This window comes from Carlito syrichta, unplaced genomic scaffold, assembly GCF_000164805.1.
Source record: "Carlito syrichta isolate Samal-C Ts95f unplaced genomic scaffold, Tarsius_syrichta-2.0.1 Scaffold314769, whole genome shotgun sequence".
Classification (NCBI taxonomy): domain Eukaryota; kingdom Metazoa; phylum Chordata; class Mammalia; order Primates; family Tarsiidae; genus Carlito; species Carlito syrichta.
Window position 1 is genome coordinate 291914 of NW_007258865.1, and position 18603 is coordinate 310516.

The 18603-nt window shown below is 53.5% G+C and overlaps 1 protein-coding gene across 1 annotated transcript in view; it reads right to left on the reverse strand.

Moving 5' to 3' along the window:
- The window catches only part of FER1L6 (fer-1 like family member 6), a 119964-nt gene extending 103422 nt beyond the window's left edge, over positions 1 to 16542 (reverse strand). Inside the window, exons 1-7 of the mRNA XM_021719494.1 lie at positions 16464 to 16542; positions 11034 to 11151; positions 8002 to 8056; positions 7778 to 7909; positions 4797 to 4859; positions 1368 to 1446; positions 53 to 209 (exon numbers count right to left, since the gene is read on the reverse strand). Coding sequence (XP_021575169.1) covers positions 53 to 209; positions 1368 to 1446; positions 4797 to 4859; positions 7778 to 7909; positions 8002 to 8056; positions 11034 to 11151; positions 16464 to 16542 — 683 coding nt within the window. The remainder of the gene's footprint in view (positions 1 to 52; positions 210 to 1367; positions 1447 to 4796; positions 4860 to 7777; positions 7910 to 8001; positions 8057 to 11033; positions 11152 to 16463) is intronic.
- Between the last annotated feature and the right edge of the window lie 2061 nt (positions 16543 to 18603).

Consider the following 18603-nt stretch of genomic DNA (forward strand, 5'->3'; position numbering starts at 1 on the left):
CACAGCCCCGGGACGCGCATGTCTCCTGCGCGGCCGCGTGGGCCCGTCTCACCTTTCGATCTGCTCCTCGGCGTCGGAGGTCTTGGGGCTGGGCTTCAGGACGTCGCCTTTCCCGGTCACGCTGATGTCACACTTCAGGTACCCCTTGGTGCCGGTCCTGATGTCGCCGGGGTCTGTGAGCAGAGCCCACTTGTCGCAGAACTGATGACCTGTCAAGGCACCCTCACAGCTCGCACCCACCGGGGATGGCCCAGTCCACCTGCCGCCGTGCCCGGCCCGCCAACTCCTCTGTCTGTCCAGACCCCTTGCCCCCTCCTGCTGCTGCCCACCGGCTCCCCGTCTACCCCCACCCAGCAGGGAAAGCCTTCAGCCTGGTGGGAATCACCAGCACGGTGGGGCGTGGATGGAATGTAGAAGCCACGTGTCATTTGCCCACGGGCCACGAATGTGGCTCATAGATCCTTCTCCTTGGTCTCCGCTGTGAGTCAGAGCTTCAATACCACTCACACAATTCTGGCATGGCTCAAAAGCACGGTGCTGGTGTCCACAGGCCAGCAAGGGCCACGGAGCTACGAAGCCACGGACCCTCTGCTCTTTCACATGGATCACGGCCCCCTCCCGCACTGTCTCCTTCTCCGCAGACTCCTCACTCCTCCATGTGTCCCGCCCAGGCCAGGCACTCAGTGACGAGGCTCGCCGCCTGGCCCTGTAGCTGTGTGAACTGGAATCACCACTGAAGATCAGGGCCTTCCGCAGGAGGGTCTAGGCTGGCTGCCGGCTCCAGGCTTGTGTGCCCTCGGCCTTGGACAGACCTCCTAGTGTCTCTGAGCTCCCCTTTCCCGTAAGCCAGGGGGAACGATAAATGTTACAGTGCGCCCTGGTATGGAGTGCCAGCATCCTTCTCACATGCGAGGCTCTCGACGGAGCACTGTGTGCATGTTTATTAGCTGAATCCTCCAAGAGCCGGCCATGGAGGTACCACGCGCTTCTCATCGCTACAGACGAGGAAACCGAGCCACAGAGAGGTGGAGTCACTGGCCCAAGGTTGCACAGCTCAGAAGCAGCAAAGTGGACGTGACCCTACTCTGAGTCTGCACTCCCAGCTCCTGTCCTTGGCTGCCTTCCCGCTCCAGCCTCCCAGCCCTCTGTCAGGCAGAAGGTGTGCAGGAGGGAAGGCTGGCTGAAGCTGACGGAGGTTGTTTTACCACGAGGTCAGCTTGGAGGGCTGCAGTCTCGCCCCATTCAGTTTTGTACAACAGGTGCTCAGAGTTGCTGGGTGGAGGGTCAAGTGGGTGTGTGAACGAATGGGCGACCCCAGCGCTGGGAACCCCAGCGCACGAGGGAGCCTGGGAGAGACACCATCTTACCGGGTTGGTTGTACACGGTGCCCAGGTCCACCTTGAACGAGCCGATCAGCACGCTTCCTATCAGCTTGTGGTGGGAGACCTGCGGGGGTCGTGTGTGGGGCAGGTTTATCTCGGAGGGCGGGCGGCCTTGACCCTCGCCTGGCTGTGGAGTCTGGCCATCGAGCCACGGGAGTGCAAGGGGCCTGCAGAGGCATTCCGCCTGTGCCCCCTCCGTCAGCAGGTGCCTGCTGGTCCTCCATGGAGGCACCCTGCAACTCCCTCTGCCTGTGAGTTTCCCTTACCCAAAATGGACTCTAGGACAGCCCACCCTCCAATACCCACTTCTGCCTGTTGGAACTGCACCCAAATCTCAATGCCTAGAGCAACCATCACCTCCTCCAGGCAGCCTCCCTGACGCCCCCCCACCCAGCTGAGAATTCTCCCTTTTCCCCTAAACTCCCATAACACCTCGCTTACAAGTTTCTCAGAACACCCATCTCACGTGGCCTGGGGATGTGTGGGACACATACAACAGTCGGAACAAGGGAGGGGTCGTCCTCCGTATCTGGCCTGACCCAGAGTCAGCAGAGTGTCTGGCTGGGCTACCGCAGCCTGTTTTCAGGCCCGTGCTCTCAGGATGAGCACCTTTTAAAGGAAGGCAGCAGAGCTGGTACTGGGTCCAAAGCTGCATTGAGTGGAAAACTGCTGAAGAACTTAACCTTGAACCCAGAAGAGAAAACTGGGGGGTGTGGAATGGCCAGTAGTGAGGTTACGCGTCCTCAGGGTTGGACATGCCGCCACCCTGAGGTCGAGGAGGTCCCTCTGTGGTCCCCATGTGACAGGATGAGAGATTTCAGTTACACATAAGGACGTATATGACCATGACAGCTGCCTAGCCAGGAAGTGGGCTTTGCTGGAGGCAGTGGCCTCCCAAGTCACGCCTCGAGGACCCTGCTTTGTAGAGGGGTGGGGAGGGTTTCTGGATCCACTGGGAGCTGGCCTCGATGGCCTCCGAGCCTCCTTCTGTCTGTCAAATCCCACAAGGTCCTCGAGTCAGGAACTGTCTCCCACGGCCTCCACCCCTCACTGGGTCTTGCTCAGAACAGACGTTCAGTGACCGCTCCACGAGCGAACGCACAGTGGACAGGCTGAGGGACGGACGCATGGGAGACTTGAGGCTTCTGAGCAGCCCGTCTGGGTGGAGGCACCGAGAAACAGCACATCCGACTGACCTCACGGAATGACAGCCCTTCCCGCTCCTCTGTCCCTCCCTTGCCCTCCTGGAGAGCCCAGGGGAGCTAAGAGCAACCTGGCCTGGGTGGAGGAGCTATGTAAGACGCCCACCCAGAGCTCGCTCCAAGACCTGTCACGCACGTGGCTTCCCGTGGACCGAGGATGAACAGAGGCCGGCCTCAAGTCCTCTCCTCAAGCTGAGGGTCCCTGTGGGCAGGATAGAACACGAGCGCCCCAGCAAACCTCTAGGCAGCACGGGCCGCCTCCCCGGGTTGTGGGGAGTGACTGCGCACCAGGACCCAGGACCCAGCCGACCGCAGGGCCCCGGGAACGCCTCACTCCCACAGCAGAGTGCCAGGAGCCCCCGGGCCATGGCCATAGCGAAGGGGAGCTCATCCTTGGCGCCACTACTGGGCACGTCACAGGCTGGCTGTCCCTGTGCTTACAGCTCACCCCACTTCTCCCACGATGAATTTATTCTGGGCACACTGACTCTTAATTCATGAACGACCAGAAACGTTGTATTAAATGCTTCCCTTTGGACGGGAGTTTTTTTCTTTTAAAATCTTTTCTCTAAGAGTCTTTCAGGGACACCAAAATCTTCTCGCCTTCCTAATTACAGGAGCAGAGATGAGCAACACCAGCTTTGATTCTTGGTCTAAAAGCCCACTGGCCTTTGTCTGTGACACCGTGTAAAAATCTGAGATTCACCGAGAGCCTGCCATCCAGACAGTCCCTAGGAGCCTGCTATCAGCTGATCTCACAACAGGTGGTTGCCTAAGCCATGGGGCCATCCTGGGCAACGTCCCAGGCCCCGAAATATCTTTGGCCCCCCCATCGCCATGCTTGAGGTGCAAACACTCGGAACATTTGGCCCTCAACGTCTCATTCCTCAAGAGTCACATTCTTCACGTGCCCTGGGAAAGCTGAGGTCACAGTCCCACTGTGACCCTGGGCTTCATGCGGGACTTTGATGACCATGGCTGTAGCTGAGGAGAGCACACCATACATATGTTTATATATCAATTGGGGGGGCAAAAATGACAGGCACAGAAGATAAAGACAGGGGAGGAGCCGGCCAGACAGGAGCTGTCCCTCACAACTGACCGGAGCTGCTGTGAGTGCTGGGGACACACTTCCTTGCTCTCCATGCTTCTGGCATGCACTCATGCAGTCCAAATCCTGTCCTCTCAGAGCTGCTCGGAAGAGGGCACTTACTCTCCAAACAGACCCACAGCCTCTCAGACTCAGCTGCTGCCTGTCACCCACGGGTCTCTGTCCCTTTGCTGAATGGTGTGAAGCCTGTCATGATCGCCTTTGACCTTGACATGCCTTCTCTCTGCCTTGGGCAGGATGGCTTCAACATGGGCACTGCCCTTCTCCATCCCGTCCTCCCTGTGGTAGGAAAGCCCAGCAGGGACCCACCTAGACCAGGATGCTCTCTCTGTCTACACTCTTCTGGTTCCATCTGTGGAGGACCAATTGCCCTGGCAGGGCTGCGGAAGGGTCTACATGGCAGACCCAACTCCCTGGGCAGATCCTGAGGTCTACTCTTGGGTCCCAGGGACCACCACTTGCTCCTGGGTCTTGAGGGCCACCGTACTCTAATCCAGCATTACCACTGAGGAGAGGACATATTTGGTCCCTTCCTGAATCTCCATTTATTACCAACCAGGAGGGGGAAAGGGTGTGATTAATGATCATTAGTATTTATCACCCCAAGAGAAAAACTCTAACATTTGCTTGATGAAAAGAAAGACATCAACTAAAAACGGCGATCCATTAAGATGTCATTTGAAGCATATGTTTCACAGTCCCATTGTAGTGAGCTACACAATTAAATTAATAAAAGCTTTACAGTAGCTTACAACTTGCTTCCAAGAAGCGTAGATTTTTCTTGAGTTGTTTTTCTTCCCAGAATCCTCTGCACCAGTGATCTCAGGGTCTAACCTATTGGTTTCAGATTCACCAGCTCACACTCACCCTCCTGAATCTGTTCATCCCTATACATGTTGAGTTGTTCTAGAGGGGTCCCCCCACCACTCATGGTCTATGGTCACCGCTGATGGTCTATGGCCACCACCAACGGTATACAGCCACCACCGATGGTCTGAGGCCACCACCATGGTCTATGGCCACCACCGACAGTCTATAGCTACCACTGAGGGTCTATGGCCACCACTAATGGTGTATGGCCACCACCAATGGGATACTTACTGAGATTTTGATGATCTTGTCAAAGAGGTGCACTTGGGGTCCGACGAAGTCAAAGACAAAGTACTGCAAAACACAAAGTTCATTCTGGCCATCAACTCTGGATTGGTGTCTAAGAATCCTGTTCCTGGCATGGACTTAGATCTGTGTTGCTCTAAGAACAACTGCTGCGTGAACAGATCATCAACTGATTGTCCCCAAGAAGGTCATGTAGGCTATTTCCAATGTTATTCAAATACAAAAAAAAAATTCTGCCAGTCACATCCTTGCATAGAATATGTGTGAGTATTTCTCTAAAACAGACATGAGAAGTGGAATTGCTGGGTCATGGAGTGTATGCCTGTAAATTTATAACAGATTGTAGAAAATTTATTTCCAAATGGAGTAAGCCATTTTTCATTCCCATGGGCAGCATGTGAAAGTAGTCAACTCTCCATACCCTTGTCAACCCTTAATACTGTCAGTTCTTTTAATTTTTTAAATTTTAGAAAGTTATTTTTTTGCATATATTGATGGTTGAAATGGTACCCGTATGGTTTTAATTAGGAGTCAAGTTGACTAAAATCTAATTTTCCCATGATTTTTCAGTTTCAAACATGACCAAGATTGACCAGGGAGAGAATAAAAATTAATTATGGACATGGGAGATTTTAATATTAAGAAAGTGATCAGACCTTAGTGTTGAACAAGCTGTCTAGTCCAGCCACTTGTTTTACAGATAAGAAGACTGAAGAATGTGAAAGACATCTCCTGGGCTCACACTGCTAATGACTGCTGGGCCTGGGACCAAGTCTTAGCTGCCTTGAAGTCATTGCACATGGGTTTGAGTACTACATTTTCCCTAGCTGACCTTGGAGCCAAGATCCTCAAACCCAAGGTTGTAGTTGCTAAGCTGTGGAGAACTGCGTAGTGCTTTGCTGAGGATGTGTGTCTGGAGGACTGGTGGGGGCAGGGAAGGCCTTTCTGGGGAGCTGCTGTCTCCCCGATTATTTCTTTCGTTTTTGAGCTGCAGGGTGGAGAAATTACTCCTTAGGATGGACATAGCAGCAGTGGGAAAGGAGGAACCGACCAACCCCTGACAGCCACTTTCAGAGGGCAGAGCAGAAAACCCAAAATGTGTGAACCAAAGATGTTATCATGTACTATAGAAAGAGATCTTCAAGTCAATGGTCCTTGGAGATCCTTGGAAGATTCCATTATGTTCAGTGTCTTCCGTTGAAGAAAATAGGAGACTAGGTATAACATTCCAGGAAACTTTTCATACATATGTTTAAACGTTTTAAGTGTTTTGGTGTTCAACACTTATGTGGAAAATTCACTTACACAAAATTCCTCATTCTCTGATGAGCCCAAATGTGTGAGATGCCATGGGTCCTCTAGACCCATGGATCAGATGCAGTGTTTACTCCTTCTGCGATGTCATGTTTTGTACTCACCTGCCTCGGCAGGCCCCTGGAACCCCCAGGCCTACAGCACATTTCTCTAGCTGGGAAATATTCCCTAGCCCCTACTCCCTTGGGTCCTTCAATATCGGGCAATTTGAGGCTTGAGCATTTGGGTCAAAAGTCATGACAAAGATTTTTAGTTCAACTTACATGTTTTCACTGGATATTCTGCTGATTATACTTGAGACTGATTTAAAGTCATTTACATGCAGGACTTGTGTGCATAATTACAACAATAAACAAATCGGTGGCACTTTGCAGTTTTAAAGCATTTTCAGGCATTATCTCATGTCACATCCACACCAAGTCTGTCCTTGGGATAGAAGCAGAGCGAGAGAGGAGAAGCGGCTGACACTTCCACTCGTGGTAAAACGCCAGACAGGACAGGAGGTATCAGCTCCAGCAGGATGTGGGTATATTCTGTTGATTTCATGACCCACGCTCCCCTGGCTTGCCTCTCCAATTCTCACTCCCATCAGAAGAATAATTCAGAAACTACTGCATTTTTTCCCACAACACACTGTGTCAGAGAGCCTACAGGAAGCAAGCAGTCCTGCGCACTGTTGATTGGAGTATGATTTGTTACCTCTCGTTATTTTGGGGATATCAAAAATTTAGGTGTACATATTAAATGTATGACTGGTGCCCAGGTCGCACCATTGTAAGTACTAGCAAAAGACTGAAGCATTTAATGTCGGTTGTGAGACCACCTGGCCTGGCGAATTATGGTCTATCAAGACAGTGGAAAGCTCCTTGGCCATGAGAGCAAAATGAGATTGGAGTGTGCGTCCTGATGGGGACTGAACTCCAAGACACATTCTTTTGTGAAAGGAGCCAGGTCAGAACAGTGTGAGTAGAATGTGACCATTTGGGTGCTACATTTCCTTGGAATATCCCTGGAAGGACATGCTACTGTCCAATGATAAGGAAGCTTCCAGAGGGGCTGGAGAATTGGGAATTGAAGGTCAGCGGCAAGCACATAGCTCTAGTTCCTATTTCACTTTTTGTCTCTTTTACTGTTTTCCTTTTTTTTTTTACCATGCACTTTTACATTTAAAACAGAGAATATGGTCTGTGTAATATTTACACTCTTCTTTCTTGGGGATTTTCTACACAGCTTAGAAAAATACAACTGTTTTCCTTTTCAAAACTGTGTGCTTATTTCAAGATCAATAATTACATTTCCAATGTCTCTGCCGGGGAAAAAGAGCATATGTCTTTTCCCTTACCATATCCATCACATGCATTGAATATAAACCCAGAGCTTACAATGGATGAAGATGAGCTGATAAGAGAAAAGACGCTGGGTCTACTAAAAACACAACATGAATTTAGCATCCGGAGGAATCCCTTGCTTCAACTTTTTGCTGCCTTTTTGCTAAAAACTGTGGGGCTGTGTGCGTCAGGAGGCTCGGGGCTTAACCGTGGGGCTGGGAGGGAGTGAGAAGGTCACAGCTCCGCTGTTAGACCGAAGAATACCACAGAATGGCAGTGAAGATGGAACGGGTGCGGAGGCTGTGGGTGACCTCCAGGACTTACTTCATTGTAAAATGGGCTGTTGGTTCCCTCCTTCACCGTGCTCTGCTTCTTCTCATCCCCAACTTCGATGGTGACAATCGGGTCAATGTTCTCACCCACCAGCTGGCGGGCCTCAGTGATGGTGATGGCGATCTGTAACACAAAGTAGTGTGGGTGTGTCCTGGATGGTGCCGTCTGTGACAAAGGAAGGGAGGGGAGGCTGGCGGGAAGACGCAGTCACTTACTTGGTAATTCTGGGACTTCACCTCTCCATCGTGGATTTTGGCCAACAGCTTTGATCTAGGAAAAGAAAGTTTGATATATTTGTTTCAACAAGGAAGAACATCTATCAGCCATGATGATATGTTCCTAAGTGTTTCCAAAGACTTTCACCTAATATTGTTACATATCCTCGCTGCATCTCTGGGGAGAGAAGTACAAATGGACTAGTGGCTTGACCTCCCTGTGGCTCAGTCTTCCCATCCTAAAGATGGTGCTCATGAGAAGATTGCTAGACTTAGATGATCTAATGCATATAAAGGTTTAACCCAGCACCTGGCAAGAATACACATCAGTTCTCACTGAGTATGATCATCGGTATTACTATTATTATTATTATAAACAGAATGAGAAACTGAGATGCCTGAGCAGATCAGGGGCAGGGCTGTGTCTATGAGAAGATCTCCCGTCTCCTGCCCAATGAAGGGCCACTTGGTTATTTCTAGTAGATACAAGAATTCTGAGTCTCGTTACTGCCTTGTAAAGAAAAAGTTGGAAGGAGCGATCAAGACTCCATTTCAGGAGTCATCACATTTCGGGAACTTCATTTGTCTGGATGTCACGAGTAGTTAAAGACAGAAATGAACCCCTGGGCACTCAGAGAGTGAGAATAGCAGAACAAGATGGAGAATTCCTGTCGTCACAGAAGCAGATGTCGGAGGCAGGTGAACTGAGCACAAGTCCTGCTGGCTTTGTGCTCTTGGTTTCTGCAATTCCATCCTGCACCCGACTTGAGTCCAGCGAAAAACAGGGAGAGCTGGTGAAAATCTCAAGGTCTTGGAGTCAGACGAGTTGGGATAGAATATTCGTTCTCCCCAGTCCTGGACTCCAGCTTATTGTTTCCTTGTCTGAACATGGGGACACTGATCCCTGGCATGTGGGGTCTCTCTGAGGATGAGAGAGGACGCTGCATGTGTGGCAGGTGGCTGTCACTGAACACCATCCTCAACAAGGCAAAACTGGGCTGGTTGCTTATCATGTGAAAGCCCAATGCGAGGTTCAGTTCAGGGAGAAACAAGAGTGAATAAGCCATCCTCTGGGCCCTTGTGAAGATAACAATCCATCCATGGAGAGAGGACCAAAGCACATAGAAGGAGGAGGAGGAGGAGGAGGAGGAGAGGGAGGAGGAGAAGAAGAAGGAGGAGGAGGAGGAGGAGGAGAAGAAGAGCTACTAGCATGTAAACTGTGCCACAAAGAAGAAAAAGGGTGACAAAAGAGCTCTAGAGAAGAGAGTCCCAAGGGCCAGGGAGGCCACAGCAGCTTCACCGCACAGGCGGGTTTTGAACTGTGCGTCGGTGGGGAGCAGGGTTTCAACGCTCGGAGACGTTCTGACCTAGGAACGAGTAAAGGCTGTATCCTTCACCTCTCTTTCTCCTGCCTTTCTCCACCCAGTGCTATCACCTTGGACAAATAAATGGCAAGGAATGTCTCGAAGGATATTAAGAAATAATAGGAGCCCCTATTCAGAGACGTGGGGTGTGGGTGGCAGCCACCAGGGTGCAGCACAGAGGGAAGGAGACACTGCAGGGAGCGTGGGTGCTGGACTTGGTCTTTTTTCACATGGCAGCCCCTGAGCTGGCGCCTTCCTTCTCTGACCCCCACTGGTCTCCCATGCCCCTCTGACCCGCACACAGGTGCCGTGATGCCCTGTCCCAGTCCAGAAATGACTCAGGCACAGCCACACAGGGAAGCACTCGCTTGTTCTATTGATAGTAACGATTCTGAGTGGAAAAGGAAGGAAGGACAGGAGGGAGCATCTTGAGTAAGAAACGGATGTAAACACAGCCGGACGTGGTGGCTCACGCCTGTCATCCCAGCACTTTGGGATGCTGAGACAGGAAGATGGCTAGAGCTCCGGAGTTTGAAACCAGCCTGGGAAATAGAGTGAGACCTCGTCTCTACAGAAGATGAAAAAACTAGCCAGGTGTGGTAACGTGTGCCTGTAGTCCCTGTGACTTGGGAGGCTGAGGCAGAAGAATCGCCTGAGCCCAGAAGGTGGAGGCTGCAGTGAGCTGTGATTGCACCACTGTACTCCAACCTGGATGACAGAGTGAAACCTTAACTCAAAGAAAAAAGAAAAGAAAGGGAAAAAGAAATGAACACAAACAAATGCAGCAGACTGAAGCACTGGCAGTCCCAACTGTTGGCTTCTCTGTGTCCCTGTTTCCTGCCCTATAATTTGCGTTGTCTTCCTGCTCTGACAGGGGCCAGCCAGGTACTTGCTTGGACAGTCGAATGCAGCAGAAGTGACTGTTGCCAGTTCCCAGCCTAGGCCTCGAGAGTCCTGTGAACTCCCACTTTCTCTTGGAACCCTGCCCTGGCCACCACGGGGACATGCTCAGCCTAGCCTGCGGGAGGCTCTGGCACTGCTTAAAGTGGAGCCAGTGGTCCCAGCTGAAGCAGCAACTAGACCAGCCTGCCACCAACCAAGCTGTAACCCATGGGATGCACACGGGATGCAGCTGCAAAGACTGAGATCACTAAAACCATCCAACTGACTCATGGGCAACAGTAAGTGCTTCTTACAGTAAGCCTCTGGTTTGGGGGTTATTTGTTACACAGCAGTAGCTAACTGATACAGCGAGTTGCACGTAGACGGCCACTTTACTTGGCCTTTTTGTTGGGTGACACAAGAACCATCTCCTTATTTCAGACAGCTAGCACCTTGATGAGTTGAAGAGCAGACAAGAGACAGTTTCTGGGTCTATCTTCTCCTCCTGCTGTTACTCCCAGACAAGGGAGGTCATGAGCACCTTCACTTAGTAGATAAAAACAGAAGTGGTGGAGCCTGACCTCTGGACTGCTGAAGGCTGACCACTATCAAGAGGCCAGCACGGCCACAGAGAAAGCTGAGTCGACCAGAACTCTGTCTCCTGCCTTAGCTCTCCACCACCAAAGGGACCAGTCTTAGTCTCTTCTGTCTCTGGCACCCACAGGGTGCCCAGCACCTAGGAGGCGCTCGGCAAATGTGTGTGGACCACCCACACCAACCCCATACCTTCTCTTTGGGGGAGCTGAGGAGACAGGAGTGACAGACCCATCATCGCAAACCAGATCGCCTCCTGGCCCATCCTGGTGAGAGGTTCCCTCCTGTGGCTCTTCTTCCCCTTGTCCATCTGGAGAAGCAACAAGATAAGAAAATCTGTCAGATGACACGTGGTGGTGATCGAGCCTCCGTCCTGTGGCTGGCACCGCAGTGGCACCGCAGGGGTCCCAGGAGACTGGAAGGCAGCCCCTGCCAGCGTGGAACATAGCATCGTATGGGCAGAACAGCCAGATACGACCTGAAGTTTTCTCAAGTGCACCTTCCACCTGTTTCCAAGAGAGAGCAGATTTCTATGGATGGGACTGTGGAAAGAAAACTGGATGCCGACTCCCAAGACCCGCTTTGGCACGATCTTGCCACGAAGGAACTTCAGTCAAGTTGTTTACTGTCTCAGTGCCACATCAGCAAAGTCTGATGTGCGTAAGAATCACCTGGGATGCTGTCGAACGCATGCTCTGATTCGGCAGGTCTGGCTGGGACCGAAGGTTCGGCATTTCTAACTGCCAGACACCAGGTGAGGTCACGTCTGCTGTCCGTGGGCTGGTTTTGAGTGCCATCGACTAAAAAGACAGCAGATCCCCATCCCTGGAACCTGCGTGTGTCGCCTGACTTGGGAAAAAAGGTCTCTGCGGCCTGATGAAGTTAAGGGTTTTGTGAGGAGGGATTTACCCTGGACTAGCTGAGTGGTTCCTAATGGCAATCCCTTGCATCCTTGGATGAGCAGACGGTGGGAGACATGACACCGATAGGGACGAAGGTGACAGCGTGACCACGAAGGCCTAGATTAGACAGTCGCAGCCGCAGCCTGAGGGACCCACAGCTGCCAGAAGCCGGCAGAGGCAAGAGATGTCCCGGAGAGGACGGGCCCTGAATTTTGGCCCTGTAACTAGATTTCAGGCATCTGGCCTCCGTCACAGGGGGGGCAGATTCGTGTTGTTCTAAGTGGCTGAGTTTGTGGGAAGCCCAGGAGATGAGCCCACGAACATTCAGAAAACACAAATACATCCACAGTCAGCACATTCTGGAGACCCTCTCCCTCCCGCCCTCATGCTGGTTGAATTCATCTGGAGGGGCCTGATGTCAAGACTGCCCAAATGTCCCAGGTGAACCTCACATACAGCAAAGCTGGCAGGCTGCCTCTCAACCAGGTGTTTGGCAACCACGAGAGAGTGGCTGGGCCTCGCGACACACCAGAGGACTCTTCTGTGTGGGGGAGTTCAAAGAGCCGCGTCCCAAGGCTCGGGTTTGAGTCTCAACCTTTTCACCTTCTGGCTCTATGGATTAGAGCAAGTGACTCAACTCTCTCATCTATAAAACAGGGCAAGGTCAATGTCATCTGCCCCACAGGGCTGTTAGAAAATTAAACAGACTATCTACAGCCCCGGCACGGAGCCCGCCAGGTATGAGCCTGTGGATTCCAAGTTGGATGACTCGAGCAAGACACTCAGAGTCTCTTGGCGGTTTTTCCTTGCCTATGAAACCAAAACCTGGGCAAGAAAAGTGGCTCTGAAGCGTCTTAAAGCAACAGAGGCCTTTTATAAGTGTCTTACGCCTGCCCTCCCTAGCAGCAAGGAGGGCCAGCATAAGACACTTATAAAAGGCCTCTATTCGTAGCCAACTGTTTTCCTTGCCAGGAGTAGGGTGGCAGATAGAGCGCTTCCCAGGATTCCTACCACCCCTCTCTTTAGACACCCTTGAAGCCATTTCTCAGAACCCAGGGCTCCATGGGACTCACCTTGTAAACCCACCAATTCAATCGTCTCTGAGATACTTCTCGGCTTTGATGCGTCTGGATTGCCGAATTGTAATCAGCAAACCACACAAAACAGGAGAGAGAGCAGGGCACAGCAGCCTGTGTCGGGGTGCCCAGTCATGCAGGCCGCTTGTAAGAGCTCATGGCCCCAGAGGGGATCATTGACGGGGGAGTCTGCTTGTACTAGGCTCTCACTCGGGAAGCTGAAGACAAGGCCAGCACCACAGAGATGTCGGGCGCACATGCTAGGGTCGGGTTGTGCTCTTTGAAGCAGCAAGATAAACCCACACCTGCTCCCTGCTGCAGGGCCGCAGGAACCAGACCCACAGTCATGGATTCCAGCTTCCTGTGGACATTCTGAGGTGTCTTAATGTGCCGGAAACTGCCCAGGGAGACACCAAGGGTGCAGGGATGACAGACCCCCCTCAGGGGTTCACATCCTGGAGGTGAGACAGATCCCGAGGCAGAGGGCAGTCAGCTGAAGCTTCTTCTATGCATTCATTCATTCACTCATTTGTGAGCTACCACTGTGCTCTCTCCAACCCAGGGTGACCTAAAAAAGTCACCAGATCCTGTTGCTTGTCCTTGGCAGGCCCCCTCAGCAGCTTTCCATTGTCCTTAGCACAAACCCCAGGTCCACCACTACTCTCACCTGCAGCCCACCCCCTCCGGCCGCCGCCCCGTCCCTGCCCACCTGGCCCTTCCCTGAATCCAGATGCACCCCTGCTGGATTCCCTCCACCCAGACAAGCTCTCTGCTGCTTGCAATCTCTTCAGGCCTCCCTGCCCAGCCCGTGAGCTCCCACTCCTGGAACTTTGGCTTGGTGCTACCCCCCACCACCCAGAGACTCCCCTCGTCCACCCTGAGAGAGCCCCGGGGTCTCCAGCGGCTGGCCATTCGCCTCAGCACTTTCCCCAAGCCGGGTGCAGGGTCTCCCTAGGGAACCAAGGCACAGGCTGGCGTGATGTGAGGACTTTCACAGAGGTGCTGACGTGGAAACACTGAGAGGGACCTTGTGACGATCCAGGTGCTGGCAGTGGCCACGCCTGGCTCCCAAATGAGGAGAGGGCGTGGTCACCAGAACCTGGAGGGACGGAGGCGGGTGGAGTCCGCCTTTCCATGAGGGGCAGTCCCCGCCTTCAGTGGAGGGACACACCCAGCTGGAGCCTGACCTCTGCCACGCCGAAGGCAGGGGAGACCCGGGCCGTGCACCCTGGGCCCCTGGGACAGAAAACAGCAGGATAAGGCTGAGCACAGACCAGAGGGTCCCGTGCAGGGCTGGCCTCCACAGAGCCTGCTCAGTGTCCACTGCTGAATGCCCAGAACCTAGCCCAGGGCCCAGCACTTAGCAGACGTCCCACTAATACATGCGGAATAAAAGAACGAAGGAGCCGGGCTCGGTGGCTCAGCCTGTAATCCTGCACTTTGGGAGGCTGAGGTGAGCGGATGGCCTGAGCCCGCGGGTTCGAGACCCGCCTGGGCAACTTGGCGAGACCTCATCTCTACAATAAATTAAAAAAAAAAAAATTAGCCGGGCATGGTAGTGCTATGCCTGTAGTTCCAGGCACTTGGAAGGCTGAGGCAGAAGGATCGCTGGGACCCAGTAGGTCATGGCTGCGGTGGCCGGGAGCAGCCACTGCACTCCAGTCTGGGCGACAGAGTGAGACTCCAACTCAGAAAAAAAAAAAGTCTCAACATACACAGATTAAAGAGTCAAAGACTTTGAGACTCCGCAGACATCTCACCCAGAAAAGCCTAAACTTCTAGGCCAGGCCAAAGAAGGAAGTGCCAAGGTCTCTGTTCCGTGGACTCTGTGTGGTCGGCCTCCTGCGGGGCTGGCCGCAGGTCACGGGGTGGGTGCTGTTTACCTTCTGGGAGGGACTTGGCTCCTCTGCCCTGTTTGCTTTGTGGGCTGCAGACTCTAGAGTGAGCCAGCTCCTGGGAATGCCTGAGGTCCCCCGCCCTGGGTCTCTGCCAGCCTGTCAGGGAGGGCTCCTACCTGGAGGCCACCCACAGGGTGGGAGGCCAGGACTCCGGTGTGGCCTGCCCTGGGCTGAGAACCATCATCTCCCCCAGTGTGTGACATGGGGCTAGCCACTCACCTTCCCTGAGCCTCTCGTAAAACGGGGGCTCCAGAACCTACTTCTCAGGGTCATAAATGATGCAGATCAAGTAAAAAGCAGCAGAAGCATTAAATATATCAAGAATACTGTTTTTCATAAGGTCTTTGAGGGAAGGACTGTGCCTTATTTACCTTGTGTCCCCAGGACCTTTTGCAGTGTCATAATTTCAAGGCTCCAAGAAACACCCCAAAGCCTTTCCCACCCTCTTCCCAATGCAGTCCATTTGATTGACTAGACAAGGACGTCTACTGAGCTTTTAGCCGTGACCTCGCCGCATGCGTAATGCCATCCCTTCTCTGCCAAGGCTACCTCTTGGCCATTATCATCAGCACCTTGGCATGAGGCATCTCCACACATTTCTACCTTAAGAACAGGTTTTGCCCGAGGCCCAGGAGTGGCATCAGGCATGGTGTAGGCCACAGGACACCCGCAGTGGGTGGCCGTGAAGGAACCCCCAGAAGAGAAGAGGGGTGAAGGTGAACCAGACCCACGGTAACATCTTGGTTCAGGAATCATCCAGAAAGCCAACCTTGGGCCTGTGCTCATCAAGGCTATGCTGCAGGAGACATCTCCAGGGAGACTTCGGAGGGGGCCTGTCCGCTCAGAATCCGTTGGCCCAATTCGATTTAATCAACACTGAGTGTCCACCCAACGCTGGGCCTGGCTTTCACAGCTGAGCCTCACTCAGGGCTTTGGGGAAGGAAGCAGCCCACTCTCAGGAGGGAAAGTCAGACGGCCTGGATCTACACCCAGTGCCGCTCCTTGACTCTGCCCACCGTCGCCAGGGGCCGGCCTCTCGGGTGTGTGGTCTGTGCTCACCCAGGGCCCCAAACTCAGAAGGACCCCATTGTGCTGGGTTTATGCTCTGCTGTGCCATCTTGAAATTCTTAATGGTTTCTCAGGGGTGGCTTTGCGTTTTCAATTTCACCCGGCCTTGGCAAGCCTGCAGCCAGTGCGAGTGGTTACTCCCTCTACCTATAACCCCACTTGTAAAGCTGGGTGACGGCACCCACTGGTGAGAGGAGAGGGGATCACGAGACGACATGTATGAGCCTCTTCCGTGGCAGCTGTGATCCTCACTCTTGTCTCCAAAATGCCCCTTGATCCTTTCCACAACTGTGTTAGGTCGGCCTAGCCACCCATATCATGCCAGTGAACGAAGGTGGAAACAGGCTCGGTGCCACCCTCAGAGCCCTCGGAGCCACACATCTGGCCAGTGAGCAAATGGGAACAGAAGCAGAGCTCGAGCCCTGCCACTGCCTCCTCGTGGGGACCCTTTTCAGGGCACAGCCAGGGCCCTCACACCCTGTGTGGACGGGACGACCAGGGCCCCGGGGCTGGGGGAGTCGTCTCAGCCCACACCTGTGACTGACAGGGTCTGAATGAATTGCGGGGAGCCAGGGCTCAGCCCCCATGTCTATGGAGAGGGAGCTGCGTCCTCAGAAAGGAAAGCCCCTGTGGGAAGTCGGGCCCCGGGCAGGGGTCAGCACCCACGCCCAGCCTCACCTTGCACAGCCTTGTTAGCCAGGACCAGCCCCTTCTCGGCCTTCTTCTTCTGCTTCTTCTTCAGCTTCAGCCCAAACATCCCCTTTCTGAAAGAAGAAGAAAAACTGAGCAGCACGGTGACATAAACATCGAGTCATTGAGATGTGTGGGGAGAAAGCTCACACAAGGTCCCCTGGAGGCCGGCCGCCTCCTCCCCCGCCAGGACGGGGCAGAAGACGTGTCCGGAGGTCCCTGTGAGAACCCTATGACTCCACTCTTGCCACAACCTCAGAACCTGCCTGAATAGGAAACGTGAGGTACCCCTGGGATTGCACTGGGATGAGACAGAGTGAACACTAACAGCATCGGCTGGCATGTCTCCATCCTTCCCCGCTTGCCTGTGCCAGGCACCGGGCTAGACACTAAAAAGAAGGGCTTTACTGGGCCACCACAGCAACCCTCTCCTGCCCATCCTGCAGAGGAAGAGCCAAGGCCGGAGAAGATGGCCAGTGTTTCTAAGGTCACGCAGCTCTGAACCCTGGAGCTATCCCTGGAACCCCTGTTGGTCTGATCTCAGAGCCCAGGGTCCAATCACTGGGGGCCTGAGCCTGCCCGTTCCCTTTGGCAGAGTCAGCACCCTCACCAGACCACTCCAAGGTCAAGAGGTCCTGCGACTCACAGAGGCCATCCCCCAAGGGCACCGCTCAGCTGACACATGCACGTGCCCCAAATGTCAGCTACTATTGTGATTGCTACCATCCCTGAGCAGGAAGCCAATTCTCAGCCTCCTTCTTGTCGCAGGAGAGCACTATGGGCTCCCACAGACAAAAGTGCTCCTGACACTCTGCCCACCTCCCACAGAGGCCTTCAGGAGGTGAGGGACACTGGAGCACATGGCTCTGGGTGGAAGGACAGGTGAAGACAGTCACCAGGATCATGCTGGCCTCAGCTCAGCCAGAGGCGGCTGCAGAGAGAGGAGAGGGAACCAGAAGGTGTGGACTGGGGGATGGGGCGGGGAGGGCAGTGGAGGCCCCCTCCATGAACTCCTGTAGTCCTGGACGTGAGAGGCCACAGAACAACCACGGCCTCCCGTTTTGCATGTGTATCTAGTGCTTACGATGTCAGGAGCGACATGGTTGAGATTCACAGACTGCTTTTGTGACCTTGAACGGGACATGTAGTCTCTCCAGACGTCGCGATCCTCGTGTGCAAATGAGGCAAAGTATTTAGCACCATAGCTGGAACACACTTGATGAACCTCAATGGTGCTTATTATTCTAGGGCTAGGATGAAGACCCATGCATGGATGGCAGTAGGGGACAGATGTCCACCCAACCCACTCCCTCACATAATTGCTCTGTGCATGTCCTGCTTCGATCCAGATGAGGAATCGAGGGACACCCCCCACCCCCCGCCATTGCTGCTGTCTAAACAGTGGAGTGGACTAGTGGACTGTTTAGGGAGGACGGGTGGTCCCTGTCCCCAAGGACCACTGTTAAAGGATGTTGAACAGGGGCCAGGCATCAGACAAGGGGGTCTGGAGTCCCTGAAGACCCTGAGAGGCAGCAGGATGGAAGAATGGGCTCCGAAAGCGCCCCTCATGGAAGGGATGCCCAGTGCCTTGGGCGAGTCACAGTAGCTCTCTGAACCTCAGTTTCCTTGGGTGCATAGTGGGCATAATAATAAAGTACGTACTTCACAGGGCTGTTGTGAGAATGAGATGGGGTGGGTAAGCAAAGCCCCCAGGGCAGGGTTGGGATACAGGAAGTGCCACACACGTGCCCTTCTGGGAGGTGGCCTTTCCCCCTCTGACTTGCCATCACCTTCTGACAAGAACTTCACCCTGAGTCTCCCCAGAATTTCTGGAGGATATGCACCAGGGATATGCACCAGGATATGCCCCTCTGCTGGGGTTTCCAAGAGAGAACTTCCAATCATAGCTCTCACTGCTCAGGTCTCAAAGGGTGGTGGCCAATCAGAGGAGCCGCGGCCAGCGGCCAGCACCTCCCAACCCGGCTCAGCTTCCATGGTCCCCAAGGCTCACCGCCACACTGGGCTCACGGAGGCGGAGTCTGATGTTTCTGGGAACTTGGCCAGTGGGCCCTGCAGGCCACTTGGAAAGGACACGTTGCCCCATCTACGAGGAGGAACTTGCTGCTGA